The sequence below is a fragment of the Sardina pilchardus genome, chromosome 4 (genome assembly GCF_963854185.1).
Source record: "Sardina pilchardus chromosome 4, fSarPil1.1, whole genome shotgun sequence".
Lineage (NCBI taxonomy): Eukaryota > Metazoa > Chordata > Actinopteri > Clupeiformes > Clupeidae > Sardina > Sardina pilchardus.
The window spans coordinates 22,452,265-22,466,657 of NC_084997.1; the positions used below are offsets into that span (position 1 = coordinate 22,452,265).

Here is a 14,393-nt window from a genome sequence, read left to right on the forward strand (position 1 = left end):
ACAGCAGCTGCTTCACGAGACCAAAGAGGAGGAGGAGGAGGAGGAGGAGCGACGCTGCTGTACAGTACATGAACACAAGCTGGGTGGCCCTGCTCTCCAGGGCCGGGGCTCAGTCAGAGGCTGGTTCTGGTGTTGGCAGAGATGGAAGGCACTGCTTGAGCCTGGCTTCACTGAACTGAGGAGTTCTGGAGGTTTCCTGTGTGTGTGTGCGTGCGTGCTTGCGTGCATGTGTGTGTGTGTGTGTGTGCACGTGCACGCATGTGTGTGTGAGCATGTGTGTGTGTTACCACATGTGTGTGCTCTCTCTCCTACATGTTCTCACACCAAGAAGGCTTCTGCCAGCTGGCCTTCACTGTGCTTTCAGGTGGAGAGAGCGCGTGGGAGAGAGATGCCACTCGACGACTATGGCAGTGAGGGACTGTTCTGTTCTGTTCTGTTCTGTTCTGTTCTGTTCTGTGTGCTGTGCTGTGCTTGTGCTCCTCTTGTACCTGTGTATTCACCACCAGGTGAATTTGCTGCTGTTATGTTGTGTTCTGTTGACGTTCTGTTGACGTTCTGTTGACGTTGGTGCGTGATGCGTCTACCTGCGCTGCGCTGTTGTCAGAGAGGATTCCCACGCTCGTGATGGTGACTCCTTTTTTTACTGCACCGCTTCCGCCGGCCTCTGTGAAAAGGCCCCTTTCTGAGGCTGTCCTGGAGGTTGCCTGTTCAGAAAAGATCCTCTTCACCCCCCACCACCCACCCACCACCACCCGCCACCCCACCTTCACCCCCACCACACAGCGTGAGGCCGGGTGGAGCTGGCGGTGGTCCGTCCCTCCGGCTCTCAGAAGATCTCCACGAAGCTGCCGGGGAAGAGGCCGGTGCGGCCGGTGCGCTGGAGCGTGCCCTTGTACCAGCCGTCCTCCCGCTTCTTGTGCACGAAGACGATGTCGCCCTCCTTCAGCTCGATCTCCGCCTCGCTCTGCGGCGGGTAGGGCACCACCACCCGGTACCTGAGCAGAGAGATGAGAGAGAGAGAGAGAGAGAAGAGAGAGAGAGAGAGAGTGAGAGAGAGAGAGAGAGAGAGAGAGAGAGTGAGAGAGAGAGAAGAGAGAGAGAGGGAGAGAGAGAGAGTGAGAGAGAGAGAGGGAGAGAGAGAGAGAGGAGAGAGAGGGAGAGAGAGAGGAGAGAGAGAGAAAGAGAGAAGAGAGAGAGATGAGAGATGAGAGAGAAGAGAGAGTGAGAGAGAAGAGAGAGATGAGAGAAGGGAGATGAGAGAAGAGAGAGAGAGGAGAAAGAGAAGAGAGAGAGAGAAGAGAGGAGAGAAGGGAGGAGACATGGTGAGCACCTGGACAGGAGGCGGGTGTGCCAACGTGCACAGAGAGGAAGTTACTGTGCCGGGGCTTCTGGGATGCATACTGTACGCATGGTAGAAGCCACATCAAATGGGGCCGGCCGGGCGCCGGCTGATTTACGGGTTGGCGGCGGGAGAGAGGCCGGGTGCGGCGGATGAGCCGGGCCTCGCCGGCGGAAGCACAAGCGCCGGGTCCCGCCTTTGATGCGGCGGATTTATAGGGGCCGCGTGTGCAGGCGCAGACATGAAAGACGAGCTCATCATCCCTCGGTGTGAGGGCTGGAGGTAAAGCCAGGGAGCGGCGGAGGTAAGACGCGTTGCGCAATTCTGCTGATGTCTGTCTGGCTGACGCGCTCACAACCCCCCTCTCCCCCTCCCCCTCCCCCTCCCCCCGCACTGTCTTGGGCCAAACGGTTTCAGATTGCGCCAGACTGGGTGTGTATAAGTCTGTGTATGTGTGTTTGTTCAGGCTGGGTGTGCATGTGTGTTTGTTTGTCTGTGTGTGTATATGCTTCAGATTGCACCAGACTGTGTGTGTGTGTGTATGTGTGTTCTTATGTGTGTGTGTGTGTGTGCATTTTCAGATTGCACCAGGCTGTGTGTGTGTGTGTGTGTGTGTGTGTGTGTTTGTTTGTGTGCGCGTGTATGTGTGTGTGTGTCTGTGCTTGTGTGTGTGTGTGTGTGTGTAGATGCCTCTCTTCTTACATGGGACTGTGATGGGTCCCAGGTGGTGCAAGTCATTGCACACCATCCTATATCCTAAGCGACTGCTGCAGCTTGGTATGGAGAAGGCGGATGTGTCACTGTCTGCTCTCCTCGTCCTCCGTGTGTCATGGCATGGTGGGGGGGGGGGGGGGGGGGGCTGAATCATAACTCACACATAAGCACATCCACCGCACCACAGCGTGCCAACCACACAAGTATGACTGGACGAGCACGGAGAAGAATATTTCAGTTAGAGCCCTTGGCCGCGCTTCCCAGATTCGTTAAGAAGCTTATTAAGTGCTGAGATCTTCTTAGGAGCGTTCTTAGAACGTTCTTAGAGCGCTCCTAAGAAGATCTTAGCACTTAATTTAGAGCCCTCATCAGTAATGGTGCTCTGTGTACGGTACTGTACTGTATATGCCCTCTACAGCATCCTTTGGGCTGTTTTCTTGAGTGACCTGAATATGTGTGTCATTTTCCATTTAGATCTCCATAAAGTGATGAGCCTGAGCGCAACAATGGCGCCGCTCAGAGAGCCTCCTTTGCACAGTGGCTCCGTCCGTCCCCGGGGAACAAACACATTTGATTGTGTGTGCTCTCGGCATCGATTTTCCTGGGAAGCGGCATGGATTTTGTCCCTGTAATTACGCGCGAACGTGTCTACTGCTACCCTTGCAAAAATTACGGCGATGTTATTTGCGGCGCGCGGCGGCCCTAAGCCCAGTTTGACGACGCGATTTTTGGAAGAGCGGAGAAAAATCGATGGCCGGTTTTTGATGGCGGCGGTGAATCACGGTGACGGGGGCGGGGTGCGGCGGAGGGGGCGAGCGCTGTGCGGCACGGCGAGCGGGGGGGGGGGGGGGGCGAGGGAGGAGCGGCCCAGAACGTACGAGCGCACGCCGAGGGGCGCGGCCATCCTCTGGGCTCTCGCCCCAAGACTGATGGCCGAAGGCTCTCGGGGGAGACAGAAGGCCACGGCTGGGGAAATTTGTGTGATCTCTCGGTTGCCCAGAGGTGCACTCTCTCTCTCCTGCGGGCCGGACGCTCACGTGCAGGACAGAGCACCTGAGGGCCGCACATGTTTCAGCAGCAGCAGCAGCAGCGGCGGCGGAGGAGGAGGAGGAGGAGGAGGAGGAGATGCTGAGATGTCTTATCAGGAGAGGCTGGAGCTGGAGCTGGAGCTGAGGGGGCCGTGCTGTGCCGTGCGGAGACAATAACTCCTACATGGCAGCGGGGGTGACCTCTCCCCGGGAACAGGGCGCAGCCCTTATCGCGCCCTCTTTGCATGCAGATGGATCTGCTCTCCGCTCCCTTCCGCTGCAGCACAGATAAGGAGTGTGCTGGCGAGTGACGCGGCGGCTGCTGCACACACACACACACACACACACACACATACACACATTGGCGGTGAGTAACACACACCACTGGGCGGGGCCGAGCGTCCAGTCGGAGGCAGCTACGCGTGTTTTCTGGGCCGAGGGGACGGGGGGGCAATTACTCACCATTAAGGGGCGCAGACAGGAAGGACAACAGCAACTGCTGCGCTCTCGTACAGACAAAGCCAGCGCTGCAGACGTAAACACAGCCTACAACCAAGGAGCTCGTGTTTCACCGTCTGCTTTCATTTTGCGACAGAATCGCTGGGGCAATTGGGTTTTGATTGATATTTGTCTAGTGGTCGTCTTCTTCTGTAAAAATCCTAACCAGGTTATCCACCACAAGTCTGGATGCCGTGTGGTCCAGGAGAGGCTGATGCTATTAAAGTTCCCTGGAGGAAATAATCCCCCTGGAGATGGGAACTCGTGATTGACCAAAATACAAGCCTGCAGCTCCTGGCACAGAGGAATTAAAAAAAAGTTCTGTCTTCCTTCTCTCTCTTTCTCCCTCTCTCTCTTTCTCTCTCCCTCCCTCTCTTTCTGTCTCTCTCTCTCTGTGTCTTAGAGAAGAGAGGTGTTAGAAGCTGCGCCCCTGTGCTGCAGAGCAGTGGGGATAATCTAATGTCCTCGGAATAATGAATATAAATGAGGCGGTATAATAGAGTCAGTCTCCCCTCTTCTTCTCTCTTCTGTCCCGCTGCCTGTGTAATGCTGAGCTCTGGGATCGGAGGACACGGAGGAGGGGTCCACTCCCGCCCACTGCCGTGTCCAGCCCAGCTCAGGGAGACCAACGCTCCACCTCAGAGCCATCTCCACCTCCCGCTGCACACTATACACAAGCCGCATTAGCAACATGAACAAGCAGCAACTATGTGTCATTTTTATGTATTCATTTTTATAACCAACAAATGGGCTAGTTGGGCAAGTTTAGAAAATTAAAAATCTAAATGCTGCTGCCCTATGGAGCACAGCCAGCAAGTCTGTACTCCCGAGACGGCGCACATTCGGAAATTCGTGAATTCGGAAATGTAACGTCAAATTTATGGCGTTGGTGGCGACACCTAATACCGTACAGGGAGGGAGGAGGAGGCAGAGCAGGCCAAATGGGAGCGCTCAGTGCTGATACTGCACTGAGAAACTCAATGTCTTCTAGTTGCTGATTCCCTCAATATCTTACTCCAATTATCGCTGTCTCTGTCTCTCAGACTCTCGGCTCTCCTCTCTGGAACTCTGCAGCTCAGGGGAGGACGCCGGGAACGAGCGGAGATGACAAGAGTGACAAATGTGACTTGTGGCACTCGGTGAAATGATGAGTTTCATTAAAGTATGCTGCTCCCTTTATACTCATCACACGCTCTTCTTCTCTCCCTCTCTCTCTCCCTCTCTCTCTGTCTCTCTCTTTCTCTTCCCTCATGGTCGTCTCATTCTGTTTCTCCTCGAGCGGAGTGTGTGAGTGTGTGAGTGTGTGAGAGTGTGAGTGTGTGAACTCAGCCCCAGACTGCAGCGCTCTAGGCCTCATCTCAGAGGAGTGTAATACATCTCTCATGAATCATGAATGGAGAGAGAACTGAAGCAGCCGCAGATCAGCAGCCCCTCCTTGTATATATCACACATCTTCCAGTCTGGGTCATTTATACTTTAAGTGATTCTGATAATAGGCAAGCTGCAATCTTTATAATTGAGTAGATATTAGCCTCTGGTGAACTTGGGTATTCATAGAGCCAATGCTTATTAAATGGCCTGTGAGAGTGGCGGTCAGGTGCAATCAGAACACATTTTTTACACTAAATATATTTTTGTCTGTGTGAGAGTGAAAGAGAGAAAGAGAGTTAGAAAGAGAGAGAGAGAGAGAGAAAGAGAAAGAGATAGTGTTTGTGTGTGTGTGTGTGTGTGTGTGTGTGTGTGTGTGAGCCCGAGTGCTTCGTACCTCTCACGGGACAGAGCCACTTAATACATTTTTGTCTGTGTGAGTGTGAAAGAGAGAAACAGAGTTAGAAAGAGAGAGAGAGAGAAAGAGAGAGAGATTGCGTGTGTGTGTGTGTGTGTCTTTGGTGTGTGTCTTTGTGTCTGTGTGTGTGTGTGTGTGTGTGTGTGTGTGAGCCTGAGTGCTTCGTACCTCTCGCGGGACAGAGCCACTTAATACATTTTTGTCTGTGTGAGTGTGAAAGAGAGAAACAGAGTTAGAAAAAGAGAGAGAGAGAGAGAGAGAATGAGAGAGAGAAATAGTGTGTGTGTCTTTGTGTGTGTGTGTGTGTGTGTGTGTGTGTGTATCCGTACCTCTCGCGGGACAGCGGCTTGGGCTCGGGCCGGATGGCCAGCAGCGAGGAGCAGGCCTGGCGCGCGGGCGGCGACACGGAGAAGTTGAGGTCCAGCGAGCCCGACTTGCGGTGCAGCGGCTCCATGCCCATGGCGCCCTGCATCTCGCTCTCGATGGGGCAGGAGCCGGCGCGCCCGTGGCCGCCCACCGGGTGCAGGTCGGGGGCCACGCCCATCAGGGCGCCCGCCATCAGCGCCTCGGAGGCGGCGGCGGCCGGCGAGTGCGTCGGCTCGTGCGTCGGCGAGACGGAGGGCGGCGAGCGGGACTTCTTCTTGGCCGCCGCGCCCGACAGCAGCTTGAGCAGGCCGCTTCCCTTCTTCTCTTTCTGCGGGAGGAGAGAGAGAGAGACAGAAACAGTGAGGAACAGAGAGAGAGAGAGAGAGAGAGAGAGAGACAACGCTGAGGAACAGAGAGAAAGAGAGAGAGACACAGAGAACAACGCTGAGGAACAGAGAGAACGAGAGAGAGAGAGAGAACGAGAGAGAGAGACAGAGACAACACTGAGGAACAGAGAGAACGATAGAGAGAGAGAGAGAGAGACATAGAGACAACGCTGAGGAACAGAGAGAACAACGAGAGAGAGAGAGAACGAGAGAGAAAGAGAGACAGAGACAACACTGAGGAACAGAGAGACCGAGAGAGAGAGAGAGAACGAGAGAGAGAGATAGAGACAACACTGAGGAACAGAGAGAACGATAGAGAGAGAGAGAGCGAGAGAGAGAGAGAGAGAGAGACATAGAGACAACACTGAGGAACAGAGAGAACGATAGAGAGAGAGAGAACGAGAGAGAGAGAACGAGAGAGAGAGAGAGACAACACTGAGGAACAGAGAGAACAATAGAGAGAGAGAGAGAGAGAGAGAGAGACATAGAGACAACACTGAGGAACAGAGAGAACGATAGAGAGAGAGAGAACGAGAGAGAGAGAGAGACAGAGACAACACTGATGAACAGAGAGAACGATAGAGAGAGAGAGAGAGAGAGAGAGACATAGAGACAACACTGAGGAACAGAGAGAACGAGAGAGAGAGAGGAAGAAAAACACACGCGTGACACGGCTACAAAATAATAATCCTGGCTTTCTTCTCCGCCGCGCTTTCTGGCTTTCGGCGTTTGTCTCCGCCGCCGCGCCTCATCAAAGCGCCGAGGTCGGAGCCCTTTTGTTCGCCTTCTGACGCCGCTTTATGTTCAGCACGAAACGCGGGGGTGTGTGGCGCGCGCTGTTATCTGTGACAGTCATTGGTTGTATAAGAGGAGCTAAGCCAAGCTAAGCGCTCCTAAGAAGGTGTCGAGTGGGCTGCTGAAGTTCACCGGCGGGCCACCTGGGGGCATGAGATAGGAGGCTTTGAGTCGGCAGCCCCTCGGCGTCGCTCTCTCAATCTCTCAACACGGGGAGACGTGAAGAAGGGGTGGAGATTGAAATGGGGGGAAAATGATAACGGATAGCCATCAGAGATGCATGCAGGCAGACAGACCATCGCGCAGACAGACAGATAGACAGATGGACAGATGGACAGGCATGACCGACAGTCTCCTCGTGCTGGCAGGAGTCACAAAACACCATCTAGTGAAATGCTGCAGTGATGTGCAGCAGAATCCAGACTGAGACACTTGGCATCAGTTCAGTTACGGCACGGGTCTGGGGTGAGGGTTCCGTCAGAGTTCCGTCAGGGTTCCGTGAGGGTTCCGTGAGGGTTCCCCTCGCACCTCGGCAGCTCCTGTCCAGCGGCTTACCGAGAGCGCGCGGCGCGCTACTGTTTGCTGCTGGGATGGACGCCGCGCTTTGTTTGTTTGTTTGTTCAGGTCAGAGCGGAGTCTATTCCACACTGACAGTGAGCAAAGGGAGGCTGTCAGCATCAATACTGACGGACAAGCCCGGTCCAAAGAGGCCCCGGGAGAACACACAAATGCCTCATGAAGGCCATCTGTTAAGGGCTTTCCGTAAGAGCTTCACACTCGATCACTCCACTTCAGACAGTTCAAGTTCAACGCCGGGCTCTGTAGACCTGCCTTGAGGAATGGTCATTATTATGGCGCTATATAAATAAAAACGGAATTGAACTGATCCTCAGACAGACACGACTCATTTTATAATAGCCCTTGGTCAAGAACAGGGCATATACTGCAAGCTGTTGTAGCCTCACAAGGTCTCTGCACTCCTGACAGAACCCCTTGCTTAGCAACGCTTCATTCCTAGCACCTGAATTATGGTTTAGTCATGCCATGTTCAAAGCAAGACCGTCTGGATGCCGTTTGAAGGAAACAGCCAGCAGCCATGCAAATGAAAGGAAGAACCAGAGAAAAACAACATGGACCATTTTCTTGCAATTATGACTCATATTGAATTTACACATTTCATTATATAATTTCCTCCGGAAAGCCAGTAAAGCGTGTTTTTGCCAAGCCATGCCGAACAATGAAGCGCCGAAACCATTAGAGTTGCACCAGCGTTAAGAATCAAAACATGCACATCTCAAATACAAATCACAAGACTGTTAAATGAAAAGGGCTTGAATGGACTAATAAAAACTAAAGCACCGAAAAACAATTTAAATGAAAATGAGACATTTGCCAAAAATGCCGCGTTTCAGTGTGATAATAATACCAATTGTAGGATATGTATTCTATGATCCATATTGGAATGGGTTTTATTAGAAGCAACCCTGCCACCTCTATATATAGAGGGTGAGATGTCCCTGTGCAAAGTGGAAAGGGTACATGTGTACATGTGCACATGGGTGGGTTCTCAGAGTGAATCTGAGCCAATTATCACTGAATAATCAACAGTGAGACATCTGTCAGACGGGGAGAACAGGAGGCTGGGTTTACACTCGACATGTGTGAGTCCCTTACCTACCCCCCCAGCCCCCCCCCCCCCCCCCCCCTTCCCCCCATCTCCACAACGCTCCCCTCTTCTTACCTCAAGCCCCCCTACCCCCCCCACCCCTCCTTACAGCCCCATCTCCTGTGTTTCTTACTGCCCCTGTGGAGAGAGGCACACCTCCACACGCTAACACCTAACTCCCGCCATGCAGCGCGCCGCGTGCACGCGTGTGTGTGCCAGACGAATCCTAGAGCAGTCGACGCAAGTGCTGGAGGAGCAGATGGCGTCGGGAGGCGGGCAGAAGCCGGGACGAGACGAGACGACGCTCCGCTCCGCAGCCGGAGACGGCCGGGGCCTCGGACAATGACGGAGGAGAGCGCTAACGCTCCTTGTCGTGCGGCTCAAGAATAAATGCAGTCCCTGCCAAAGCCCGCGCTCAGAAATGATTAAATCATACATATTGTCACCCAAGCACTTTCCTTGAGGGTCAGTGAGCTTATTTTTGTCTTCTATTACTTTCATCTTTCCTTGCGGTGGAGGGCAGTGTGGGGAGGACAACCTGAGTGGCCTAACAGAAATGGACAGTGTTTGCTTACTCGCGGAATAAAAGAAAAGCTTTGCTGCTCGCGATGGCATGTGCTCATATTCCGCTAGAGAGTGTTGAGACTGAGGTGGGCTTCTTCTCTAGCCCTCCTGTGTAACCCGACACCACCGACACCCCGGCCCTGCACTGTGCATGTAGCGCTTGTTCAAGCCACTGCAGCAGTTCACTGTCAAGCACCCGCCACAATGCACTGGGCCTCCGTTACCAGATCCCATTACAGACCGGGTGTGTGTGAGTGTGTGTATGTGTGTGTGCGCGTGTGTGTGTGTGTGTGTGTGTGTGTGTGTGTGTGTGTGTGTGTGTGTGTGTGTGTGTGTGTGTGTGTGTGTGTGTGGATGAACAACAGAGCTCTACTAGGCACCAGCAGCTGAGCCACTGTGTGGACGCTCCCTGTAAACTCTCCCGCGTCCACTGGGCCCGGACCGCCAGTCACTTACTTCACACGCTCCGCTGCCACACAAAAGAGCTCCAATGAGCTGCAGACACAACACACACAGTCCACGTCATCCCCCAACCCCCCACACCCCGAGAGAGAGAGAGAGAGAGAGAGAGAGAGAGAGGGGGCGAAACAGAGAGAGAGAGAGAGGGTGAAACAGAGACAGAGAGAGAGGGAGACAGAGAGAGGGGGAGAGAGAGAGAGGGAGAGAGAGGGTGAAACAGAGACAGGGAGAGGGAAAGAGGGAGACAGAGAGAGAGAGAGAGGGAGAACTCTCTCAGTAGCCCAAGAGTGTGTAATGAGGCTACGGAGTATCAGTCATCTGATAAGTGTGACGCGGAGACACTGGGAGCTGTGTGCACTTCCTGAGCGCCCCGCCATGAGTAACTGAGCCCAGACACCAGGCGGCACAGAGAGACGGGGCGCTGCTGCGGGCTGGCATGTGGGAGCTGCCCCAGCAAGCCGGGGAGACGGCCCTGGCTGGCACCGCTATCTTGCCCGGGTGAAAGCCGAGGTCCGCAGCAAGAGCTAGTGGCGCCGTTATCTGCCCGGGTGAAAGCCGAGGTCCGCAGCAAGAGCTAGCACACGTGGACGCGCACATCCATCTCTCAGGAGGAGCTCTTTAAAACGGAGCCATTTGCATGATGAGGAGATATCTGCAGCACAGCGCTGGGGTGTAATGAGAAAGCAGTCCGTTCAGAGGAGGCTCGTTAACAGCCAAGAGCAGAGCACTCAGGAGACCTGCTGACCGAGGCAGAGCAGGACACAGAGGTGGACACGGAAGGACACGAGGAGAGAGAGAGAGAGAGAGAGAGAGAGAGAGAGAGGGGGAGAGAGGGGGAGAGAGGGAGGGAGCAGTAAGATAGAAGAATGATAAAACTAGGAGAGAATGAAAGAGATAGGAAGACAACAGTAGCAAGAAAAAGAATGATACAAAGAGGAGAAAATGAAAGAAAGAGACAAAACGACAAGAGTAGTAAGAAAAGAACAAAAGAAGTGGACAGCTGACAGAAGAGAGAAAGAGGGGGACAGTGAGAACAGGACAGACGACAGACGAGCAAAAACAAGAGAGGAGGGGGTAGAGTGAGTGAGGTGTCAGATGTAAACGTTACCTTCTCGGCCTTCTTCTCCTCCAGCTTGGCGCCGGCGCCCTGTGCGTGGTGGGCGTGTGCGTGGGCGTAGCCGTGCGCGGGCGAGGGGGGCAGCAGGGGGCCGGCCCCCACCTCGCCGCCGTTCAGGTGCGCCGCGCTCACGTTGGGCGGGGTGATGGCGGCGGCGGCCGAGGTGAGGGGGATCAGGATGAGGGAGCGGTGGGGCGCGGCCGGCGACAGGGGGCTGCCGTGGTGGGAGTGCTGCGGGGACACCATGGACAGCGGCCGGCCCGAGGGGCCCGGCGAGCGAGACGGGGAGCCCTGGGGGCGCAGGGGGGACACGGCCGCCGTGGGACGCTCCGGACTCCCAGCCGGAGGACTGTGAACTGGACAGACAGAGAGAGAGAACAGAGAGAGAGAGAGAGAGAGAGAGAGATTTCTTAGTTTTTATGTGCTGACCTTATTGTTCCCAAGCAGATATTGTATGTGTTTGTATTGTTGTATGTCGGCTTTGGCAACACTGCTTCAATGAGTCATGCCAATAAAGCTACCTTTGAGTTGAATTGAAATGAGAGAGAGAGAGAGAGAGAGAGAGAGAGAGAGAGAGAGAGAGAGAGAAAGAGAGAGAGAGAGTTTAAACTGGGGTTGCTTTACATGTAAAACTATCCTCATCCAAGAATGCAAAAAATGCTAAAAAGTAAACATTTTGTTCGTGAAAAAAGACACAAAAAAGAATGTTATCTAGCCATAACTGACATAACTAAATACAGTATGAAGAAGAGGAATATCTCTTCACCGTCTAACATACAGTACGAAGCAGAAGCATATCGTGACCAAGTACAGACTCAGTGGCCACAGTATGACCACATCCAAAGAAGATCTGCTGTGACACATGAGGTTGAGACCGAGGTGCACTCTCTCCTTGTCTGAGGAGCACTTCTCCTCTGGAATGCTGGGAATGGAACAGAGCTCCCCATTTTGAAAGGATGGAACTCCGTGACAATCATGAGGAATCCATGGGAGTCAATGGGAGTCATACTGTGCAGTTGCTGCAGGGATCGTTATGTGTGTTTGCGTTTGCAATTATTTCCATGGCTCACGCGATCCAGATTCAATCATGTTTTACGCTATTTTGACCAGCCTATTTTATGGTTTTTTTTTACAGTTACTACATTTAACAGCCAACAGTTCGATCATTATGTTTGTGCTGATAACTGACTCCCAAACGTACCAAATTTGGTATGAGTAGGTTTGATCTACTCAATCTCGTTCTTATCTTGGGTGCAACTGGAGAAATCATGAGGTCTGCTTCCAGCTTCAGGACACATTTGGAATAGTCTGCCTATTTCAACATATTCCAGCATAGTGCTGACACACTCATGTTTGTGCTTAGCATTATCAAAATGCTGTGGTCTTGTTGTCTTGTCAGCCACATTGTCCATCAATGCAATTAGGGCCGCTTGTGTATACATGTTTTGCTTCTGGTAAGAAAAATACTGTTTGAACTGAACTGAACTGAGAGGGAGAGGCAGAGCGAGAGAGAGAAAGCGAGAGAGAGAGAGAGAGAGAAAGAAAGATGAACATTTCTGCAGGTTCATCTATTCATCTGTCATTTCAGCACATCTCACAGTCTGCTGAAAAAATCAGAGAGAGGGAGTGTTTTCTGATGTAGCCAACCACCATCACTCGGCTGTGACAGCCTTATCGAGGGGGCGCTCGCCTGGACATAACTCTGTCAGAAACATGGCCGCTTGCGCTGATGTGGTGGGAATGTCGGACAGGAAATGAAACCTATATGGAGACCGGCCCGACGGAGATTGCTCACTCCCAGACAGCCGCCTCCAGAGATAGAAAGCTGCACTATCTAACCTCCGTTTAGCACCAACCAGAACTCCCTCTCCCTGCAAAAGATGCTAAGTCACTTTTCAAACAGGCAACATTTATAACTACCTGGCAGGGGAGAAAAAGTCACAAGAAGAAGACAAATTTGATCACTGTGTGTAGCCTGTAGCACATATGTTACTCCACTCCTTCCATACATCTTACTCTGCCACAGAGAGGGAACATTTGCCACAAGTCAAAACCCCACAAAACTAGAAAATGTTAGGCCTTAAGTCACGAACAGGCTCACATCATCTCTACTAGAAAATGTAAAGTAAATGTATAACTAATGTAGACCACTTACTCCATCTGAGTCTGGTTTATTGGGCAGACCTGGATGTCATTAAATTATGATGGATTGGAAGAAACACTCAGAGAAACTGTGCCGTTTTCACAATACATTGTGCAAGTGAACTCACAGGGCATAGATATTCATTACATTTTCAGGATTTTTTTTGTCTCTCTGATACACTGGACTGCTTAACATGGATGAGGAGGAGGAGGAGGAGGAAGAGGAGGAGGAGGAGGAAGAGGAGGAGGAGGAGGAGGAGGTGGTGTTAAAACCCTGTTTCTGTGGAGCTCTGATAGCTCAGGCATGTGCTCTGTCTCTCTCTCTCACTCACACACTCACACAGGCACAAAGCTAAGCCTGGTGCCGAGACACACACACACACACACACCACACACACACACACACACACACACACACACACACACGTCTCAGCATGCTGCTAATTCACAGCTCATCTCCCCAGGGTAGGACCTTCACCAGAGCCCTTCAATTAATGCTCACCTGAGCCTTTGAAGGCACACCGGCTGAAATGCATGAGCACTCTGCATGGCACAGGAAGTCAGAAAAGGGAGATAGGGACGGATAAGAGAGAGAGAGAGAGAGAGAGAGAGAGAGAGAGAGAGAGAGAGAGAGCAGGAGAGAAAGGCAGAGAGAGGGAGAGAGAAAGAGAGACAGAGAGAGATAGAGAGAGGGTGAAGGGGGGTGTGGGGGGGCGACCCTGCAAAGTCTAATGAGCTTTTGCAGACTCAAAGTTCCTCTGCACGGACTACAACCGGCAATTACTGCCAATGTTCAACAGCAGGCCTTTCATTATTGCTGACAGCTTATCTCAGCTGTGAAATGCTTTAACAAGGCCTTTAACATGTTAACTGAGCCTGGCCTAGCCTGCCTGCCCGTCTGCCTAGCCTGCCGACCAGCAGCTGGGCCACAACACACACGGAGGGTCACGCTCACACACACACGTGACCAGAACACACGTGCTCTGCTGCTACATGCATACATGGTGACACAGAGGGGGGGGAATCACTACTGGATATTTAGAAAAAGCACAGACCAAAAAGGACAAGAATCCATTGACTGGACTTCTTTGAGTATATTGGTCCAGTTTGTGACTGGACTTGGTGTGGACTCTACAGCTGGACAGAGCAGTTAGCCGCGCGGAGACCCATCCCACGCTAGCGTCTGCACCTGCTGCTGAGCTGCAGGTGACCTTGGCGAGGGGCGCGTGCACGCGCGGGTCAGGTGTGGCTTGGCTTGGCGGCCGCTCCGACCTCAATCAATCTTTGCAAACACACCACCTCCCCACCCGCCCATGCCACACACACGCCACGCCACGGCCAGAGGGCATCCCTCCACTTCCCACTTCCTGTTCCCGGCTGCCCTCTGACGAGCCGGCAGCTTCGAGAGGGAGCGGAGCTGAGAGGAGAGGAGAGCGGGAGTGGAGCGGAGAGAGGAGAGCGGGAGGGTCAGGCCTGACGGACAGTCTCCAGTGGCCTCTCGTCATGTTCCGGCTCTAATGGGAAGCAGATGTG

The 14,393-nt window shown here is 53.0% G+C and overlaps 1 protein-coding gene across 1 annotated transcript in view; it reads right to left on the bottom strand.

Annotated features, from left to right (window-relative positions):
* Window positions 1–826: 826 nt before the first annotated feature.
* LOC134078898 (E3 ubiquitin-protein ligase SH3RF3-like) overlaps window positions 827–14,393 on the bottom strand; it is a 114,032-nt gene continuing 100,465 nt past the window's right edge. The window contains exons 8-13 of the mRNA XM_062535064.1: window positions 14,225–14,277; window positions 13,768–13,781; window positions 13,363–13,403; window positions 10,710–11,074; window positions 5,695–6,059; window positions 827–995 (exon numbers count right to left, since the gene is read on the bottom strand). Coding sequence (XP_062391048.1) covers window positions 827–995; window positions 5,695–6,059; window positions 10,710–11,074; window positions 13,363–13,403; window positions 13,768–13,781; window positions 14,225–14,277 — 1,007 coding nt within the window. The remainder of the gene's footprint in view (window positions 996–5,694; window positions 6,060–10,709; window positions 11,075–13,362; window positions 13,404–13,767; window positions 13,782–14,224; window positions 14,278–14,393) is intronic.